At 38.3% G+C, this 22,307-nt stretch overlaps 1 protein-coding gene and 1 long non-coding RNA gene across 5 annotated transcripts in view; one reads left to right on the forward strand and one right to left on the reverse strand.

Moving 5' to 3' along the window:
* The window catches only part of UNC5D (unc-5 netrin receptor D), a 507,025-nt gene that overhangs the window by 415,873 nt on the left and 68,845 nt on the right, over positions 1-22,307 (forward strand). For 2 of the 4 annotated variants that reach the window (XM_011372139.2, XM_023538426.1), the window contains 2 exons: positions 382-414; positions 15,107-15,292. In XM_011372139.2, coding sequence (XP_011370441.1) covers positions 382-414; positions 15,107-15,292 — 219 coding nt within the window. The remainder of the gene's footprint in view (positions 1-381; positions 415-15,106; positions 15,293-22,307) is intronic. The other 2 variants (XM_023538423.1, XM_023538427.1) reach the window with 1 other exon arrangement.
* Positions 2,494-21,883, reverse strand: LOC111747448. Its single transcript, XR_002783532.1, has 3 exons — positions 21,791-21,883; positions 6,963-6,969; positions 2,494-2,505 (listed from the first exon to the last, which is right to left on the reverse strand). It is a non-coding gene; the product is annotated as an uncharacterized LOC111747448 (long non-coding RNA).

The following is a 22,307-nucleotide window of genomic DNA, read 5'->3' on the forward strand; positions in this document are numbered from 1 at the left end:
CTGGTTTGTTTTTCTATCATCATATATTAGTGAAAAAGCATCCCTTACCTGAGCCATCTTCTGGCTGTATATAAAAAGGGACAGGCTGCAGGCTCACTGCTCTCATCATGCTGATAAGAATCTAGCAAATGAAACAGAGAGAAACTAGTAAGCCTGAGGGAAAATAAAACAAGAAATGAAGCAATAATCCTAGAAAAATATTGCAAAAGAGAAAAATGAAAAATTAGAATGAAAAGGAAAAATTCAGACAACATAATGCATATTGTCTGCAAAAACAGAGAAAACGTTTCATTTACAGAGGTAGACATAAAGTGATATAGGAAATATATCTGCTCCATGTAAATTTATTAAATGCAACTTTTTTCTCTTTCTTTCTTTTAGATAAAAAACCTCTTCATGAAATAAAACCCCAAAGTAAGTTATTTTTCCTCTCATGTATATAATTTATTCTCATATTTGCTGCCTTACTGTTGTATTTTTTTAGGAGCCAAACAGAACTGAAGTTTGTACAAAATATCCAGGGCTTTCAGGGCTTCTGCTCATTGGGTTTGGAGTCACATATCAGATGTTTAAATCAGAAAGAATTATGCACACCCCTCCCCTCCCTCAGAGTAAATCTCTCCTCCTGATTCCGCCTGCCTGTAAGCCCATTTCTTTGCAAATGTCGTCTAAAATTATTTCCGAGGAGACTTATAGCATTAAAATATTTGTCAGTATACAGAGCAGCCTGGGGCAAAAGCCGAGGACACACCTCTCCACGGCGGGGGTTGGGGGGGGTTGGGGGGTATGAGGGGGTTGGTGCCGGAGGGAGGTGCCTGAGATGCAAACTGTAAAATCCATGGCAACTGGGTAAATTAGGAACTGGTATTCCACTGTAAAATTATCAGGAAATGGAACTCTCGAAACACAGACTTGCTTCCTGGAGAGGCTTTTGCATTATCTCTATCTTGTACATCAGGGAGATTTGGGGAAAGGAGCGGCGATAGAATGGTTGGCAATTCAGTATTTGACCCTGTGGTTCTATGCCTTGGCAGAACTTGAAGGCCATCTGGAGGCCCTTTAAAAATCCCAATTCCCAGGCTGTACCCCAAACCAATGAAATCAGAAGAGGGATAGGGGTTAGAACCCAGGAACTCCTAGTTTTAAAAGTTCCTCATGTGATTCCAGTGTGCAGCTCACCTTGAGAACCACTGTCTTAGAATAATATTTCTCAAAAGGTAGAATGGCAACCAAGTGCATCAGAATCTGGGAATGTGACGAGAGCTGGGTAAATATGCCCCAGCTCAGAACAGAACAAATGAATTAGAATTCCCGGTACAAGGGCAAGGGGGTGCCTGAAAATCCACATTGTACTATGTTCCCCAAATGATTCTCAAGGGCTCAGGTATATAAAACATATTAGGGAAACCTCGAGATCAAAAGGTGTCAGCAATATAACTCTTAGCAATAGCAGTGTGAGGCGACTTCCTGGCAAACGCGGTTGGTGTCTCTGGCCAGGATCTCCCATTTTAGTATAAAATGAATGGCTTTTGATCTTTTAAATCCTAGGGTATTAAAATTCAAATAGCTTGGGAAAGTTAATAGCTTTTATTAGCCACCTTCTTTGAAAGAATTAAGACCCTATGAAGACAGATAGAAATAGATACCTTGGGACAGGGGTCAGGAGACCTGAGAGAAAGATTCAGTCAAGCTATTATGTTCATACTTCATCATATTGCTTCAGGCGGGTTTGAGATATAAAGATGGCACTACTTGCAGAGTTCTGAGAACTTTGCAGAGCAACAAAACAAACTTTCTTAACTTCCTTTCCATGATGTCAAGTGCCCATAATCATTAGTACTTAGCTAGTGGCCCTCTGATATCACATATGCTTGATTTTGAATTCATAACAGAGTGAAGGTGGGGAAACCTGGTTGTGTATGTGTGTGTTTGTGTGTCTGTATATGTGCATGTTGAGAGAGGGAGAATTAAAACAGGTCAGTGAATACTTGGCTTGTGCCTGTGCCAAGACCTCAGGGTAACAGCTGGAATAAGTGGACTATCAGCTACTTCCTAGTCATACAGCCCATGCCATCCACTGGTTCAGGTGTGTAGCACAAGCAAGATCATGGATATCCATGTGGCGACCAATGTGAGAGTTACTTAGAAATGCATGTGTGTTTTTTAAAAATTAATTTCATGCTTAGTTTGTGAGTTCTGTGCCATTCTAATTTGGTTACATCTGTACTTCCAACCATAAACCCCACAGTAGCTATTTCTAGTCCTCAGGGACTCCTGGATTAGTTTTTGCTTGAGGTTCTCATTCCTGAACGCCATGGTTAATTGCTGGATACTGCAACTGAATCGCTTAAACTGTTTTAATTTGTCATTTTCTAAAAATAAAACCTTAACAGAATCGATGTGATTGCAAAAGGCTCCCAGAGGAATCTAATCGGGGTTCTGTAAGCTGCATGGTTAGGAGTGCATTATACAAATTCAGGCTGCAGTTGTTCAGTGAAAGAGGGGCTCCGTTTAAGACTACATGAATCATCACTGATGCAAAATCAAAGTCAATTATGAAGATAATTGAGAAACAACCTGTTTCCATATATAGCTGTGCACATGATCCTCCACAAGGCCTGACGGATAGAACACATCACTCAGAGCCCCACACACAGTCCCTCTGTAAGCAGGCGGGCCGAGGAGTTAGTTTTGAGTTGCAGGGAGGTGTAAAAAGAAAGTGAAGTCTCCAGATATCTGTTGGCAAATCAAAGTGACAAACTGGGGGAAATATGTGCAGTGCATAGCTCATGAAAGCACTTATTGTAAATGAGATAATTTAATCAATTATGTTTCCTAATGTACTAAACTGAATGTTTCATTTTCTGCTTCTGCACATCTTAAATTATCTTCAGGTGCTTTATGAGATTTAATCATAGTTAATAGAAACTTCATTACCATCAAATGTGCTTTCAATAAATGTTGTGTAACAATGTCAGGAGGTGCAGTAAAATATAGTAGGTTCTAAATGGCAAACATGCACCCCCAGAGTCAGACTGAAAAATGGATGCGTTCAGACAATGAGATTCCTTCGAGGCCTGGGGATGTGCCTTTCTCAGAGGCTGTGAGCTCCTGAGGAGTGACTAGTTCAGCAGGTTCACCTTAGAGGTGAAAAGGATTTCACTCCCCCTTAGAAAATAACTCAGAACCGCAGATTCTCTTGTCATTTACGTTTCACATAGTTGGTTTGCACCTAACAGATGCATGCTAAGTACAAATCCAATGAATAGTTCTAGAGTCAGCTACCTACCTTCAGGGTATCTCCCACCAAGTCTCCCAATACCCTTAATCTCAACTTTTTCAAAATTGAATTTATCCTTTTCTTCCCCTGATCTTAATCCAGTTCTGCTCCCATCTTTTCTAGTTCAGTGAACGCTATACCACCAATTCAGTTGTTTAGGTCAGAAGCCTGGACAACTTCCTCGACCCCTCGCTCTTCCTTCTTCTGCTCGATATTGTATAAATTATTGCAATCTGATTGTTCTACTACCTAAATAGATCTCAAGTTCAACTTCATTCCATTTTTGTTCTACTCATATGCATCCCTCTTTTCATGCAACAGCTATTAAGTGCTTATCATGTGCTAAAAATGTTCTAGGTGGTGGAGAGTCAGCACCGAGCAAAGCAGATACCACTTCTGCCTCCACAAAGCACACAATCTTAATGAAGGGAGATGGAAACAAACCAGAAAATATGTAGTATTATGCACTATGGAGATGGTGATGTGTGTTGTGAAGAGAAATAAATCATAGTAAGGGACTCAGGCAGAGTTGGAGGGAGTGTTGCTTTTTTGTGTATAAGGTGTGCAGGAAAGGTCTCTGTAATAAAATCACATTTAAGAAGAAAAGCAAAGAAACAAACGTTCTGGATATCTAGGAGAAGAGCGTTCTAGGAAAAGGGAACAGCAGGATGCAAAGGCTGTGAGCACGAAGCCTGTTTGGAGTGTCTGAGGGACAGCAAGGAAGCCAGGTTATCTAGAGCAGGATGGCAAAGGGAGGAGTCATCGTAGTTAAGATCAGAGACGTGAGATGAGGGGAAACAGCCAAGTGTAGTATAAGCCATTGTAATGACTTTGACCTTTACTCTGAGCAAGATGGAAAGCCATTGAAGATTTTTATTCATAGTGACCTGACCTAATATTTTCAAAGATAAACTGTATTTGCTATGTTGAGTGTAAACATAACAGGAAATGAGAGCTAAAGCAAGGGCACCTGTTAGAATGATTTCTTGTAACGATAACCTATTATAATAATCTAGACCATTACAGTACATAGGTTCAAGATGATTGTGGCTTGAGCCAGAAACATAGCATTAGAAATTGTAAAAATGGGTCATATTCTGCATGTCTTTTAAAGGGAGAGTCAAAAGGATTTGCTGATGGATTGGATACAGAGCATGAGAGAAAGAAAAGTGTTATGATTACAAAATTCTGGCTATTCAATTATAAGGATGGAGTTAGCATTAATGACATGGGAAAAATGTGGTAGAGCAAATCTAATGGGAGAATCAAGAGTTTGGTGTTACAAATGCTCGGTTTGAGATACCTATTAAACATCCAAATGGAGAGGTTGAGGAGGCAGTTGAATATATGAGTCTGAAGGTCAAAAGAGAGTCCTAGCTGGTGACATAAATCTGGAGCTTGTCAGTGTCTAGATTATATTTAAAGTCATTAGTTTGAATGAGATCACCAGATAATGAGTGTGAATAGAGAACAGAAGCTATCTGAGGACTGAGCCCTGAAGGATATCAACATTTAGATGTAGAAGGTCAGAAGTTACTGCAGAGAGACAGAAAACAGCCAGCGTAATAAAAGAAAAACCAAAATGGTGTCCCAGATGAAAAGTTTAAAAGTTCAGGCCATCTTCATTCCTAACCAAGTTTTCTACGATTTCCTCCTTGTCTCCAGTCTTGCCCTACATCCATTTACTGGTCTTTTTAAAATATAAATTTTGGTGTCACCTGCATGTTTAAACCTCTTCAATAGCTCATCATTATTTTTAAGATAAAGCCAAAACTGCTTAATATGTTTATGATCTGGGCTCAACTTTTTTTAGTCATATCAGCTTCACTCAGTCATCTTAATTATTAGGTATTTTCCTTCCTGCTCTCTTCCTATGTTCTTCAGCCAAACAAAGCTTCTTAGTTTTCTGAATACTGTATGCCTATTTGGGCATATAATACCTTACATAATCTGTTACTTCGGCCTGAAAGGTTTTTCCCTCAACCTAATTCTAAACCTGTTCAATTTATTCTCCCTTCAGATTTCAGCTTAGGTGTCCCTTCTTCTGGAAGATCTTTACTACCTGCCCCCCGAGTCTGGATTAGTTGCTCCTGTAATTTGCCCAGTATCAGACTATTTCCCTATTTCTATACTATTTTTCCATTGCCTTTATACTGGCCTGGATTCCCTTTCTAATAAACATAATCTGTGTCTTCTGCAAGACAGTTTAGTCATTCATCCTTATACCTGTAGCATTTACCACTGTGCCTAGTATTTATTAGATGTTCAATAAATATTTGTTGACTTGTGGTCTTACGTCTTCCTGCTAACTCCTCACTGGGCCTTTTATTGTTAAGGTGAAAATAATGACTCTGCTTCTATATATTCATTTTTATTTATTCATGGAGTAGATACTCATTGTACAATTATTCTATGTAGTCTTGACCCAGTGAAACATGAAGGAAAAAATAAAAAATGCTTCTTCCCCACACCTTCAATACAAGGTAGTATGATAAATGATTTGAGAAAAAGAAAAGTAAGGAAACAGTTTTTAATAGCCATCTGTTCTGTGCTAGATATTAGGTTAAAACCCAAAAGGTATGCTTCCCTGTATCATCTTCATCAGGGAATGGCCCAAATGTGTCCTTAAAGTGTGAAAACTAAATATGCTCTTCTCCTTACTCACACGCATTCCATTCTGCATCTTTTCCCAGAATATCACATCTACTGGTAACTTGAACATTCTCTTTCAGGCTGTGTAGACTTGAATAACCTCAAAACCATAGAACTGGTTTTGGGCCATACCTTTAAATTCCCAACAAATTTCTAGGCGCTTCTAACATCAGGCTACTGGCATGGCATTGATGCTGATCTTCTAACTATGCTTTAAAAAACATTTTTTTTTCTATTTTGCCCATCATTTTTTTTCATTCCCTACTGATTATTCTCAATTATATACCTACAGCACTTTCCACAAGTTGCATGACTTGCTTTGTCCTTCAAAATCTTTCCTACTGTGAAGCAATTCAGTCCATATGTATGTTCAACATTTGTAATTTTCTTACCACCTTCAAATGTTTTAATCTAATTTTTATCCCATCATAAGTATATGCCTTTTCTTACTACTATTTTCAGTGATATCTCAGTGACTGTACCTTTAATGGATATTTTAGGATTTTGTTTATTAACTACCTCAGAACCAAGCACAGACACAACAAATAAGTGACAGACCAATATGTTCTTCAGCATCACAATAACCCAGGTTACTTGTTAAAAATGTGACTTCAGAGGCCCCATATCTTTCTACCTGTTAGTATATTCAAAATTTACGGAGTTTATATCTTCCATTTTTAGAATAGAAAATTAAATAAAGCGAAGTTATTTTTTTCAAGAGCTGGAGTTCAAATCCTGTTCTTTTTGACTATCCCCCATTTTAACTTAGTCTTCCTATCTGATGAGAAAAAAGCTCAGTTCTTTCCAAAGGTAGAGTTATAGATAACAGAAGACCCCTACTTGAATTTGAATGTCAGGTTAACAAAAATGATTTTTTTAGCATAAACATGTCCCAAATATTGCATGAGAAATACTTATACTAAAATTATTGTTGACCTGAAATACAGATTTAACTGTGTCATATTTTTACTTGCTAAATCTGCAAATTTACTTAAAAAGGAATAAAACATGTCTGAATGTGCACTATCACACAATATCTTATTAATTAGATTACCTCTTGAAAGAATAGTTAGAATTTAAACATATTGTAGGGGAGAGCCTTTCAGTAAAAGGGGAGGGGAAAAAAAGTCCACTGAGGTACGAGGTGTACTTGAAAAAATGTGTAATAGGATTTGGCCAGAGTAGGGTCCATATGGATGTGAAGTGGGCAAAAGCAGTTGAAAACAGGATGGGTCAGAGCATAAAGTGTCTTGAGCTGTAAGATAAATCCCTATTGGAGTTGACTCAATACACACTAGAAAGTCATTGAAAGAAGGTATTGGAGTGGCAGTACAGAACATATTTGGGAAAAGTAATCCACATGTAAAATGATTCAGCATGTTCAAAGACTGGGAGCATAGGTACCAGGTAAGATGAGACTGTGCAATGTGTCAACTAGGGTCTCTCCTGTTGAAGTTGAAAGGTGAGAGGCACACGAGGTATAGTCAATAAGGCATGTTAGTAGTTTGGGGAAGGGGTTATTGGAAACAGAATGAAAGATGACTCTTTGGTCTCCAGTCTGGTGACTGGTGTTGTCATTACCAGGAGGGAATTCAGACAAAAAAAATATTCAAAGAGATAAAAATAATGAATTTGTAAATCAGATGAAAATTTGAGATGTTAGCACAATATGCAGGTGGTTGTGTCCATTGAGCAGGACATAAATATGGAATGAGGTCTTCAGACAGGAGATGAGTGAGGAGATCTTTATTTGAAACTGGTATCAAGGGAATAGTTAGCACTGCTAGTATGTGAGTGATTATCCCATTAAATGAGCATAGAGAAAGAGAAAAGGGCAAGAACTGAACTTTAAAGCCTGTTTAAAGAACTGTGAGAATGAAGTGCTACTAAACAATAATAAAGAAGGTAAGAGAATCAAATTTAAGGGACTTTTTTTTTCCTTTCTAGAAGGAGGGTTAACTATTCTTGTTTACTGCTGCAGAGCAGTGGTGAAGAATAACACAGAACATTGCTGTTGATGCAGTGGTTGAAAACAACCTTCAAGAGGGGACAGGAGTTTGGTCAAAGAGACAGACTTTAAAGGATAAGAGAACAATCAAATGATATAGAAATAATGGACTTGTCAAATTATTCTACACCTTGCAAAGGGCTAGATGAATGTAAAAAGAAATTAAATGAGTCTGTACATTCTGATAAGGAAAGATCTACAAGATATTGTACATTAAAAAAAAAAGGCAAAGTAGTATAAAGGAAGTATAATCTGGAGCCTTTAAGGTAAAGTAAAATAAAGAAAAACAAATGAAGGACATTTACATTTTTTTTCTGAACAGTCTCAAAGATACTATCCAGAGTGGTTACTTTTGAAGAAAAGGTAGTTGGAGGATTGGAGGAGAAGTTTTTGTAAAGTGTAACTTGTTACACTTTCTAAAACATTTTCTCATAATATACATGTATTCTATTTATTCTTTTACTTTTAACGGGGATAGGGATTTACAGGTTAGGGGAATTATGGAGCATGCATTAAGAAATGTTTAACGTTAAAAAATGCTTAAAGGTCTTTTTAACAAAGCTAAGAAGAGCATGGATGTAAAGAAGTCTGCATCTTTAATTAGTTGATCAGAGAGTAAGTTGGGGGAAGAACTTGGGGAGAGGTGATTAGGGAGGCTATACTATATTTGCAGGGAGAGGGCAAGGCTCAGGTTTGGAGGAAAAGTTTGAAGATGCAAGACCAAAAGAGAATAATGAATGAGGCCAGGTCCCTGTGGAGGAAAAGAGGGCGGGATCCGAGCTGTCCTGACACAGAAGAAGAGCAGCTCTTCAGGGAACAGAAAAGGAAAGGAAAAATGCATGAAGGAGCAGAGGAATTTTGAGTTGTAGAGGAGGGAAGTCATGTAAGAACTGTATGCCTCCCCCTACCTCCCCCAGCTAAAAGAAGGGCAAGGTGAGAAGTAGGGGTCTTGAAGAAAGGAAACAAAGTTCAGAGTAACTATTATGATGAAAAATATTATCTGGTCATAGAAGACGAATAAAATTATTCAGTTACAAAGAAGGCCCAGGTGAGGTTGAGCAGCGTGAGTTTTTGATGATACAAGCCAGTATGTTTTATAACTTGCTTCAGCAAGTTAACCTGGGAACAGGCATATACAGAGCAGAGCAAAGAGGCAAGAAAGCCATACAGCATAATGGTTAAGCAGCTTATGAGTGAAGACTGATCGGTGTTCAAATCTGGCTTTGCCATTTTCTTATTGCAAAGCCCTGAGTAAGTTTCTACCTTGTCTGAACCTATGTCATATCTGTAAAAGAGGCAATATAACACCTACTTCAAATAAATTTGGTTGTGAAGATGAGAATTGAGAACTTCTCTGAGAATTGAGAGAAGCTTAGTGCTCAGTTACTGGGTTAATCTTGTCATCGAGAGTAGGTAGGCAATGTGATCAGAAGGACAGAGGTTAACTGCTGGATAAGGACAGAGCCTGTCCTAATCTATCGATTCTGGAGCCAGACTACCAGTGACTGAGTCCCAGCTCTGCTCCTTTCCAATCACAAGACTTTGAACAAGGAATGTGATTTTTCTTGCCTCGGTTTAACACATATGAATGGGGACATTTTTACAGGATTGTTGAAAGATTAAAATGAGTTAAGTGTAAAGTACCAGAACTGTGCCTGGCATAAAGTGCTATTTAAAAATTTGCTATTGTCATTTATTACAACAGTAAAACAACAATCACCACAATAACAACGATGAGGTTTTTGAGGATGGGAGATTGGAAAAGAAGCCGAGATGGTGATTGGTTAAGGGGTTATACAATTCCAAGCAATGCAAATATATAATTAGAATCGTTCGCAGTCACTGACCATGCTAACCATTTAAAAGTTATTTTCTCATGTGTTAAAGAGAAAAAAATATGTTGCTTTTCGATGATAGCAAGTATAAACTCTAACAATAACTTCTGTTATATCATATTTCGACTTGCAATTAAATATTTTGCCACATCGCTGTGTCTAGGGCACTGCCTGGGCTGGGGTGGAGATGGGGGTGGGTGTCCTGAGATGACCGTTTCCTGGCCTTCTTTGGGAGTCCAGCACAGTAGCTGGTTCTTTTAGTTTTCCATATGTTTGCCTCTCACTCTCCTCTTTGTGAATATTTATTGTGAGGATTCCTTAGTAATTCACTGACTCATATATACCAATTCAGGTTGTTTTTTTCTGAAAGGGGATCAATGGTCATTCTCCAATATCTAATAGGAGATAAAACAGAATATCCTATGTTTTGAAAGGCATTTGCTGAGCTTCTTTATTAATTTTGGGGTAGCTGTCTAATCCTGTAAAGTAGATTCTGATCTGATACATAGTTAAGCTGATAACATGGTTATTAAGTTAAATGTTCGTTAGTAAGTATCATTACTATGTCTTACAGATGGTGTCATGAGAAGAGAGAATGGCAAACTAAGTAAACAGCCCTTCTATTTAATCATTTGGGGACACTGGTTATTACAAATAACTAAGGCATCACACTTGTTAATACCTACTCCTTGAACGATGAAGTTCCCAGGTGCTTTGAAAGGTCATTTAACTCTTCTCACTAGCTTTGACCAAAAAAATAAATAAATAACTGCAGACTATTGTTAAGTCATGCTGTTTTTCAGACACTTCCTGAAAGGAGACTTCATAGTCTCCCTCAGAAATACAGTATGGGTTTTTAACAACCCTCACTATAGAAAAGGTCATTTTAATATCTAACCAGAGTCCCAATTGCTAGAATAAAAGGCCACGTCCTTCTTTTCATTGCTTGTTAGAGATGGCGGAAGAGGTGGTTACTAGCTTCATCGTAAATGAAGGGTCATTGAGCACCTACTGTGGACCTATTCTCTTCTTGTAACAACCCTTCCTGCATTAAAGTTCTCCATAGTCACTTTACAGCTTTCTTTTTCCAGGCCAAATGAACCCATAAATATTTCCGCTCCATGTTTCCAACTCTCTATTGAACATATTCCTCAGTACTTTCTGAATAATTTGGACTACAAGTGATTTTTCAGTCAGTTCTTGGGTTTTATGTTGGTTTTTTTCTCTAACCTGTACATTGTATACAACAATTAAGTCTACCATCTGTTGGGTCCTTCCAAACGTTCCCTAAAGCTTTTGTAACTCTTGGATAGAGGAAGATAGGGATGAAAACACAAGAAAAACATCAATAAGACATTAAGATGTATAGCTTCGTCTATGAAACAAAGTCAGAGAAAAGTATCCTGTGCTTACAAAAAGCAGAATAACCTGATCAGTCACAGGTATCAGCACTTTTGTTGGAAACCACTTTGAGCAAACAAACCAGCAGCACATGTGCGTGCGAGCAAGCAGACGGGTATAAACACGTGTGTGTAAAGGTAGAGAAAAAAGAGAGTCCCTGTGGCAGGGGGTTCTAAAATCAACAGGAGACTATGATTCCTTTAATACTTCTCTTCTCACAGTTTGAGTCCAGGCAAGCAATCACTATAGTTGCACAAAATGATTTGCAAATGTCTGTGGGAAATTATAGAGACGATACCGCTGTTGAAGAGTTTAAAGCAGTTAGGAAGAATACATTGGCATTCAGATAATTAATAATAAAAAGTATGATCCAAACTGAGCTCTAGGAACCGTAAATGACATAAGAGCTTAGAAGAGCATAGGTTGACAGGATTGGCTAGATTGGCCAAGACAGAGTTCTTTTCTTGGGAGAGGGGAACCTTGAGCTGATACCTGACAAGTAGTGCCCAGATGTCTGGTGGGGTGGGGGTGGGGGGCGGCGCATATTACACTGAAAATACACAGGTCCTTTAGTTAGCAGGCATCTACCTAGCAAGAAATTAATTACAGTTGATTTTGGGGTGTATGGCAGTACAGCACAGGAGAGCAAGAATATAGGAATGAATGGGGAGAAACTGTCAGGCCCTGGGAAGTGCCTGTACCTGGTAGTCATGTTGCTAGAACAATTCCCCTGGGATGGAGCAGTACTGGCTTCTGATGTTCTTCTGACAGGAGCTGAGTGTGTGTCCGTTGTGCATGCATACACACTTGCACACATGTATGATGACTCTGCAGCGGCACCCCTCCAAGTGCCCATGTGCTCACAGACACATATACCCCGAGCTTTCTCCCTTCTCTCATGAGATTGTAGTGGCAAATGTGGAACCAAACCTCAGGTTCTGCAGGGGCCAGTCCTGAACACATGTGCAAAGCTAATGGATGATGTCTGTGAGCACGGAGAAATCCTCATAGGGAAAACCACTCTACTTTCCTGGAAGGACAGATTAAACAATAGTTGAGTAGAGAGTGAAAAAAGAGAAAAAAAGAATGAGGTGAAGTAAAAGGTAGAGAAGAGGAAAAAGAGAAGAGAAAGAAGAAGCACTGTGTCCCAACTTTAGAAGAATTTGAGATGTGGGTAAGGATGTCTAATTAAATCTTTTGAGACATATACATGAGGCTTTGAGTACTGGTATCTACCTCTGTAGCTGCACCTGGATACCAGGATTTACCACTTTCAGACAAGAGATAACTGAGAATATGGACCAGGCATTGATTCATCCACACATCTCATTTCCATTGCATGGTTGTCTCTCAACAAATATTTGTTGAATGAATGAAAATATTAGATCCTGAACTTTCTAATTCCCAAGATGGATTGTTCTTGTAAAATAAATACTACTTTGTTTATCTTTCTGTAGGAGTCCATTGACTTCTGGCTTTTAGATCAGACTGTCCCACCAAGTGCCAGGGTGAGCCTTATAAGGATGCAGTGCTCTCCACACAGGTCTTTTTTCCCCATCCTATCCCCAAAGTCCCTCTACTCATTTTTTAAAAAAATTCTGTAATTCAGTATTTCATTCCCTGTATGTAAGTCAAATAGATTCTGCATACATCCCTGGGAGAGGAAACACAATGATCTATATCAAACCTCAATTCCATTTAAACCTCAATCTGAGGCATATGTAGAGTTCTTTCCTAAACACAAGATTTGCATCTGGAGGGAAGAGAATTTTGGTTACCTGGTTACCTGGGTAGCAAGGAGGTGGAAACATATAGAAAAGATAAAAATTCAGAGGAACAAAGACAATTTATTCCTGTTTCTCAGTTTTATCTCAAGATGTTAGTGTCCAGTGATGTCCATTTTCAGCAGAAGTATTTTTCCCTAGTCATCTTCTTGGCTCTGGTCCTTCCTATTGTAGTACCTGGGAAGCTAAAGATGTCTTTGTCTGTACTTTGCCAACTCAGCAACAGAGCAGCTGCATTCAGTACACTGCCAGGCTGTTTCTCTGTATGTGCTCAGTTGCTGAGCAGGTGTATTCTCCCCAGATACACCTTTTAAGATGATAGTGTCATCAGTCATCAGTATTCAAGGAACTGGAGGGAAGGGGGAAAAGGCCAATTGGTTTCAGTCCAAAGCTCTCTCCCTGCCCCTGGCTTAAAGTATCTGCCCTGTTTTGTGTCCTTTCTCCCCTCTGAGCATAATTAATTATTCCCTCCAAGGAACTGAATTGAGTAAAGGGAGGGTGAGACGTAAGTAGGATGATAGCTGCCTTTCTCCCTTCCCCATGTGACATAGGCAGACATTGGAACTTTGGAGTTGGCGTCAACCATCATGCCCATGGTTCTGGGTGGTCAGAGAAGATGACCACAGAAGCCCCCATCCCTATCCCTCTCCCACCTGGGCCATCATGGAGTTGAACTAAAGCTTAAGTCACACCCTGTTTCTCAACACCTCCTAGGCTATTGTAGTTATTAAAAGTGTCTGACAATCTTCTGACCATTCAGATCCTGTTCTTTCAGATGGTCGTGCTCTCCCTTACAAATTATTTTTATATGTTTACTGCCCTATTACCAAACAAGTTCTGCTTGATTTCCTTGTTTATGCTTTAATTTGGTAGCACTTTATTTTATAATTCATTAACTTTGTTGAAAATAAATTCACTTTACTTGTGTGGTTAGTATTGTTCATTTGATAACATAAGTATTATATTAGGGTGAGGTGAATGCATAGTAAGTGTGATGCAATTACAAGGTAAATATATCACGGTTTTATTTTATCCTCTAAGCCCAACACAGGATGACACAGCAATTACTTTTGGACCTATTGAGTGTACTGACCACATAATCTGTAGGGAGATTAGTTACACAGTTAGCATTTGCCACCTTCCACTTCTATATACTTTCCAAGATTACACCTCATTTAGGATTGTGTAGTATTGGATAAATTTTATGCTGAATTGTAAGAGCCCTTATGAATCTCTCTAGGAATGAACCACACCCAATGTGCATCTAGCAAAAGAGTTGAAAAGTGGCTACGACATATCTTGGGGGATGGGGAGACAGCCACATTCTAAATTCAAACTAACGCTTTTATTTTTGCTTTGCCCATGCATTCAATAGGATGGAGTAGGAGAGGTATGGGAGAAACAGCATGTGCCCTCTTAGATACCAGTCCTCTTCCGCAAAAAAAAGTATTAGACTCTAGCATTTAATTGGTGCTAGAAAACATTTACCATGGACATAATAGCACCTAGGACCAAAACCTTTTCATATCTCACAACAGAAAACTCTCATAACTGTTTATATCCTAAACCAATGTCGTCAATGTTCTCTTAAACTGAATGGCGTGTGCCAAAGCTAAAAGTCATCGTTGTGAGCTCTGGTCTTCTCTCTCTCAACTCATAGACCATGTGTTATCTTCTCACCCCAGACTGTTCTCTGTGAATGCATGTGCCCCAGGTCATATACAAGTAGAGCAGTTCACCCATATTTTGTCATTGTATGTGGGTCTCGTGTCTTCCCTCGAATAAAAAGTAAAAATAAAATATTAAAAAAAAAAACACTTTTGACTTCCTAAAACAAGTAATTAAGAAGTTGCCTTTTTTTGCTTGAAAAATATTATATTCTTTGAAAAATTGATTCAAGATTCTATTACATGGTAAGCTACCTTAATGCAGTTAAGATACTTGACTAGCATCCCTTTGATTTATGTAAGGTATTTTAGAAACATGATTATTGTGTGAAAGAGAGTACAACTTGTGGCTAACTGCATATGTCATTTTCTCTGAGCATTAGCTCCAAAAATCCAATAACATTTCATTTTGTATCCCGGGGTGGCTCTTTGGCTCTATGCCCATGTTGGCCATTTAGGATTTCTCTTGTGTCTTTCAGGCATTGAGAATGCCAGCGACATTGCTTTGTACTCGGGTTTGGGCGCTGCAGTCGTGGCCGTTGCAGTCCTGGTCATTGGCATCACCCTTTATAGACGGAGCCAGAGTGACTATGGCGTGGACGTCATTGACTCTTCTGCATTGACAGGTGGCTTCCAGACCTTCAACTTCAAAACAGTCCGTCAAGGTCAGCAGCATAGGTTCCCGCAATATCTTGTCCTCAGGACCATAGACTACACTCACACAGGACCCCCATGCTCTTTGGCTCTGTGTGAACGTAGCTCTTGGCACTGGGAGGCGCTATCAAATTGTCTTCACACAGTAGGAAACCTGGCTCAATGGCATAGTCTGCTTAAGTGTAAGGACAAATGGCTCTCGATTTACCATTAGCAATACTTTAAGCTATTCCATCTCACATTACCCAACTTTCTATTTTAACAAGCCTGCTTTGAGGATGTATATTTAATTTAGTTAACTAAAATACTGATTTTTCAAAGCTTAGGACCAACTACTATTTCACAAGCTCCTAGGCATATTTATTAAACTGTTTATTATGTGGAGTTATTTTTGTACTTCTGTTTTAAATTAGTAAAAGGACTTTAGAGGATATACGATGGGTCAGTTAGCCAGGGAAAAAATGAAATTCCCAGCCTAAATGATTTTCAGCTGTTACCAAGTCAGGCAATCTTTCGTCATGGGGGAAGGATAATCTATCATATCAAACTATAGCAATACTCATTTTCAAAACAGTCATTTAATTCTCTTATGCGAACCAAATCTATTTCTGATTGCAAGAGAGGGATGAGACATACAATTTTTATTTTAGAAGAAATGAAACTTCAGTGGATAAATTTTTTTACATTGACCCTCATCATCAATAGTCACGTTTATTTCTGTTTATTGCATGTCAATAGCACCTGTACAACAGGAGGAGAAGTCTAATGGCTTGGCAGTGACAGAGTGCAGACCAGCTTCTAAAGTGGAAACCCAAGCATGCTAGAAATAGGGAGATGGCTGAGATAGACGAAATGCTTTACCACTCGCCACTCCTGGGATCCAAAGTTTCAGGTCTGAGTCTGCTTGACTTCATATAGGGTTTAGTATACATGATTTAACTAGAAATAAAGCCAGTGAACAACTGATCTTTATAATACATAAGAACCTAGAAATAGAGACCTCCAATCAAGATGGCAGAGCAGTTAATCACTGTGCTTGCCTCCTCCCATGACCACATCAAAATTACAACTAAATTATAAAACAGCCATCACTGAGAAACACCTGCAGACCAATTGAACAGAATTCCTATAACTAATGATATAAAGAAGACATGTTGAGACTGGTAGGTGGGGCAGAGACATGCAATGGTCAGGCCCCACACCTATGGTGTGGTGGTTAAGAAACGGAAGGGATATCTTGGCTATAGAGGTCCCCCCTGAGGGGCAAGGGGTTTTAAAGAAACAATGCACAGGCTCTCAAGCTTACCCTGAGCTCCAGCACAGCAGCAGCAGCTTAAAAAAGAACTAGAGACATATGGGAAGGATTGACTACCTTCAAGGCCGGGTCTGGAGGGCCAGGAATAAGGGTTGCTTTCTCAGGAGACAGCAGTGTGGGCAGATGCCGTTGTTCCTCTGTTGAGCCCTCTCCCGGCCCAGCCAGCAAGCCCAGGAGGCAGCCAAATCTGAACTCTCCATTAACTTGGCTACATCATTCACCCTGTACTGGTAATTCCAAGACCCCGCCCCATCCTACTTGATTGCCCAGCCTGAGTAGCTTCCAGCAGCTTTTTCACACAAGCAGCCTGCCTTGGCTCATCTGAAGACTTTCCTAAAATCTCTTAAAGGTCCACAAACCCCAGACAAGCAGCAGCTGGCCTTTGTGTGCTCCATACCTCTTGCTAAGAGGCCCCAAGTCAGACACTAGTGGCAGACAGCCTCAGTTCACAGCCTAGCTTCTCCCAGGTACCTCCAAGTCCAGCTCAGGTCAAGCAGCCTACCACAGATCACTTTCTAGATCCTAACAGGTGGCCCCAGGTAGGACATAGGCACAGGCTGACCTTGGCCTTCACTGAAGCCTCTCCCAAGAGTCTCCACAAATCAAACACCCAGTGGCCAGCTTCGGACAATGCCAGAACATCACCCAAACAGCTCCACGAACAACATACTCACAAGGCAAACCTGGCAAGCCCCAGAACCACACTAAAGCAATCGCACACTGTTGGGTCAGCCCCCGCACAACAACTTGTCCACTATAGTGATGGCCATTTCTCACAGCGAGTCATCCTACAGATCAGTCTCCCCCGCCGCGCCCCCCCACCCCGCCCCCGCCACTGATGTGTCAATAGCGATCAATGCTAAACAACAAAAGGAGGTCAGACACAACCTACACAAGGAAGTGCCTTGGAGCACCCAGCTCATGTCACCAAGGAGACTGCACCACTAAGCCCCACAAAAACACCTACTACATGAGGCCATCCTGCCAACACTTGGAGACACAGCAGACCTAACCAATACACAGAAACAAACACATAGAGTCAGTCATAATGAGGAGTCAAAGAAACATGTTCCAAATGAAAGAACAAGACAAAACTCCAAAAAAAGAACAGAATGAAATGGAGACAAGCAATCTACCAGATACAGAGTTCAAAATACTGGTTATAATGATGCTCAGTGAACTTAGGGGCAGAATAGATGAGCTCAGTGAGAACTTCAACAAAGAGATAGAAAACACAAAAAAGAATGAGTCAGAAATGAAGAATACAATAACTGAAATTAAGAATACTTTAGAGGGAATCGAAAGCAGATTTGATGAAGCAGAGGATCAAATCAGCAATCCGAAGACAAGGTAGTGGAAAACACCCAATCAGAAGAACAAAAAGAAAAAAGAATTTACAAAATAAGGATAGTTTAGGAGACCTATGGGACAACATCAGGTGTACTAACATTGGCATCAGGTGGCAACATTGGCACCAAAAGGAGGAAAAAGCAGCAAAGAACTGAAAACCTATTTGAAGAAATAATGACAGAAAACTTCCCCAACCTGGCAAAGGAAGTAGACATATGAGCCCAGGAAACACAGAAAGTTCCAAACAAGATGAATTAAAACAGGCTCACACCAAGACACATCATAATTAAAATGCCAAAGATTAAAGACAAAGAGAGACTCTTAAGTGTAGCAAGAGAAAAGCAGTTAGTTATGTATAGTGGAGCTCCCATAAGACTGTAGCTTGTTTCTCAACAGAAACTTTGCAGGCCAAAAGAGATTTGCATGAAATATTCAAAGTGATGAAAAATAGAGACCTAGAACCAAGATTACTCTATGCAGCAAAGTTATCATTTAGAATCGAAGAAGAGAAAAAGTTTCAAAAAAAAGTAAAAACTAAAGGAGTTTATCACTACCAAACCAGTATTACAAGAAATGTTAAAGGGACTTCTTTAGGAAAAGAAAAAGATCAAAAACATGAGTGAGAAAATATAAGAAAGAAAAAAAACCTTGAAGACAAACACAACAAAAGCAGTGAATCAACCAACTATGAAACTAGTACAAAGGTTAAAAGGCAAAAGTAGGAATATCATGTGTAATCAGAATAATTAAGAGGTACACACAAACACACAAAATAATATAATGATAAAAACATAAATGTGGAGGGGTTGATTGATTTTCGAATGTGTTCAGACTTAAGTGACCATCAACAAGAACTAGGTTGCTATGAATGTAGCTTGGTATAAAGAAGCACATGGCAACCACAAGCCAAAAATCTATAAAAGATATACAAGAAATAAAGAGAAATTAATTCAAACATAACATTCTAGAAAGTCATCGACATACAAGAGAATAAGAAAGGAATAGAAAACTACAGAAACAGTCAGAAACCAATTAATAAAATGGCAATAACTACATACCTATCAATAATTACTTTAAATTTAAATAGGCTAAATGCTCCAAACAAATGACATAGGTTAGCTGAATGAACAATCTGCCTTATACATAAATGAACTAAAAAAGAAGAAAGTCCAAAGTGAATAGAAGGAAGGGAATAATAAAGATAAGAGTGGAAATAAATGAAATAGTTTAAGAAAAAAATAGTAAAAAAGATAAATGAAACTAAGGGTTGGTTTTTTGAAAAGATAAACAAAACTGATAAACATCTAGCCAGACTCATCATGTGCACGAGAGGGCCCAAATAAATACAATGAGAAATGAGAGAAGTGACAACTGACACCACAAAAATACAAATGATTATAAAGAACTATGAACAATTATATGCCAACAAATTGGACAACCTGAAAGAAATAGATAAATTCTTAGAAACAAAATCTGCTAAGGTTAACTCAGGAAGAAACAGAAAATCTGAGCAGACTGATAACTACTAACGAAATTAAATCAGTAATCAAAAAAAAACCCAACAAACAAAATCCCTGAACCAAATATCTTCACAGGTAACTTTTTACCAGACATTCAAAAAAAGAATTCATACCTATTTTCTTCAAAAGTGTAAGAGAAAGGCTCCCAAACTTCATTTTACAAGGTCAGCATTACCCTGATACCAAAACCAAAGACAGTATAAAAGAAAAGCTAATATCCCTGATGAGCATAGATTCAAAAATCCTAAATATTAGCAAACTGAATTCAGCAATACATTAAAAATATCAGGTATCATGATCAAATGGGATTTATTCCTAGAATGAAATGTTGGTTCAATATCTGCAAATCAGTTAACATGATACATCACATAAACAAAATGCAGGATAAAAATACGACCATATCAACAGATGCAGAAAAAGCACTCGACAAAATCCAGCATCCATTTATGGTAAAAAAAAAAACAAAAAAAAACAAAAAACAAAAAACCCTCTCAGCAATGTGGGATAGATGCAGCATACCTCAACATAATAAAAACACAGCTAACATCATACTCAATGGAGAAAAGCTGAAAGCTTTATCTTTAAGATCAGGAACAAGACAGGGTTGTACACTTTCACCACTTTTATTCAGCACAGTATTGGAAGTCCTAGTCACAGAATTCAGACAAGAAATAAAAAGCATCCAGGTTGGAAAGAAGTAAAACTCACTATTTGCAAATGACATGATACTGTCTGTAAAGAACCCTAAAGAATCCAATGGAGTATTATTAGAATAAATGAATTCAGTAAAATAGCAGGACGCAAAATTAATATTCAGAAATCAGTTGCATTTTTATACATCAATAACAAACTATCAGAAAGGGAAATTAAGAAAACCTATTTATAATTGCATCAAAAAGAATGAAATCAAACCTAGGAATGAATTTAACCAACGAGATGAAAGACCTGTACTTGGAAAGCTAAGGTATTGAAGGAAGAAATTGACAAAGACACAAATAAATGGAAGGATATGATATCCTGTGCTCATGGATAAGAATTAACATTGTTAAAATGTCCATACTACCCAAAGCAATCTACAGATTCAATGCGATCCCTAGCAAAATACCAATGACATTTTTCACAGAACTAGAATAATCCTAAAATTTATATAGAACCACAAAAAAATCCAGATAGCCAAAGTATTCTTGAAGAACAAAATTGTAGTTATGCTACCTGATATTAAATACTACTACTAAAGGCTGTAGTAATCAAAACAGCTTGATATTGGCATAAAAACAGACACATATGGATTAAAGACTTGCATTTAAGACCCGAAACTATATAACCGCTAGAAGGAAACATAGGCAGTAAACTCTGTGACATCACTCTTAGTAATTTTTTTTTTTTTTGAAATCTCTCTTGGGCAAGGGAAACGAAAGAAAAAAATAAACAAATGGGACTACATCAAACTAAAGAATTTTTGCACAGTGATGGAAACCATCAACAATTCAAGAAGACAACCTATGGAATGGAAGGAGATATTCACCACTCATCTATCTCATAAGGGGTTAATATACAAAATATACAACACCAGGAAAATCAAATAATCACCTTTTTAAAAAATGGGGCAGAAGACCCAAATAGACATTTCTTCAAAAAGGACATACAGATGGCCGATGGACATATAAAAAGATGCTCGACATCACTGATCGTGAGGAAAGTACATAGTAAAACCACAATAAGCTGTCACCTCACAGCTGTCAGAATGGCTGTCATCAAGAAATGAAACAAGTGTTGTCGAGGATGTAAAGAAATGGGAACTCTCATGCACTGCTGGTGGGACTGTACGTTGGTATAGCCACAATGGAAAACAGTATGAAGGTTCCTCAAAAAATTGAAATAGAATTACCATATGACCCAGCAATTCCACTTCTGGGTATTTTTCCAAAGAAATCCAAAACACTAATTTCAAAAGATATATGCGCCCCTCTGTTCATTGCAGCATTATTTACAATGGTCACAATATGGCAACGACCTAAGTGTCCATCCATAGATGAATGGATAAAGCAGTGGGACATATATACAGTGATATATTACTCAGCCATAAAAAAGAATGAAATCTTGCCATTTGATACATGGGTAAACCTAGAGGGTATTATGCTGAGTGAATTAAGTCAGACAGGGAAAGACAAATACCATATGATTTTACTTATATGTGTAATCAAAAAAACAAAACAAACAAACAAAACAAGTTCATAGATACAGAGAAGAAATTGATGATTTCCAGATTGGAGGGGGAGTTGCAGGAGTGGTAAAAAGCGGGGAATGGATTAAGATGTATAAACTGGCAGTTATAAAAATTGTCACACGGTAAAGTACAGCATAGAGAATATAGTCAATAATACTGTAGTAACCACGTATGGTGTCAGATGGGTACTAGATTTATTGGGATGATCACTTTGTAAGTTATTCACATGTCTAATCATGATGTTGTACACTTGAAATTAATATAATATTGTATATTAACTGTAATAGAAAAAAATGTTTAAAGAAACTAGGATTACATTTCCATCAAATAAAAAGAGATCAGTGTCTCAGACCATCGCACTTGAAAACAGAGGAAAGGTAGTAGAGAGTTTTGTGTACATGTTCAGAGGCTTCAAAGTCATATAGAAGAGTCCAAAATTGCTATGTGACCTAGTTAATTATTTTCTCTGAGTCTCAATTTACAGCTGTAAAATGAGAATACTAATATCCAACTCAAAGGGTTCTGGTGAGGATGAAATTACCTAGAATAACATGAGTTATAAACCCTTTGTGTATGGAAGGTGTTCAAAAAATGTACTGAATATTGTTCTAGAA

This window comes from Pteropus vampyrus, unplaced genomic scaffold, assembly GCF_000151845.1.
Source record: "Pteropus vampyrus isolate Shadow unplaced genomic scaffold, Pvam_2.0 Scaffold8, whole genome shotgun sequence".
In the NCBI taxonomy this organism is placed as follows: domain Eukaryota; kingdom Metazoa; phylum Chordata; class Mammalia; order Chiroptera; family Pteropodidae; genus Pteropus; species Pteropus vampyrus.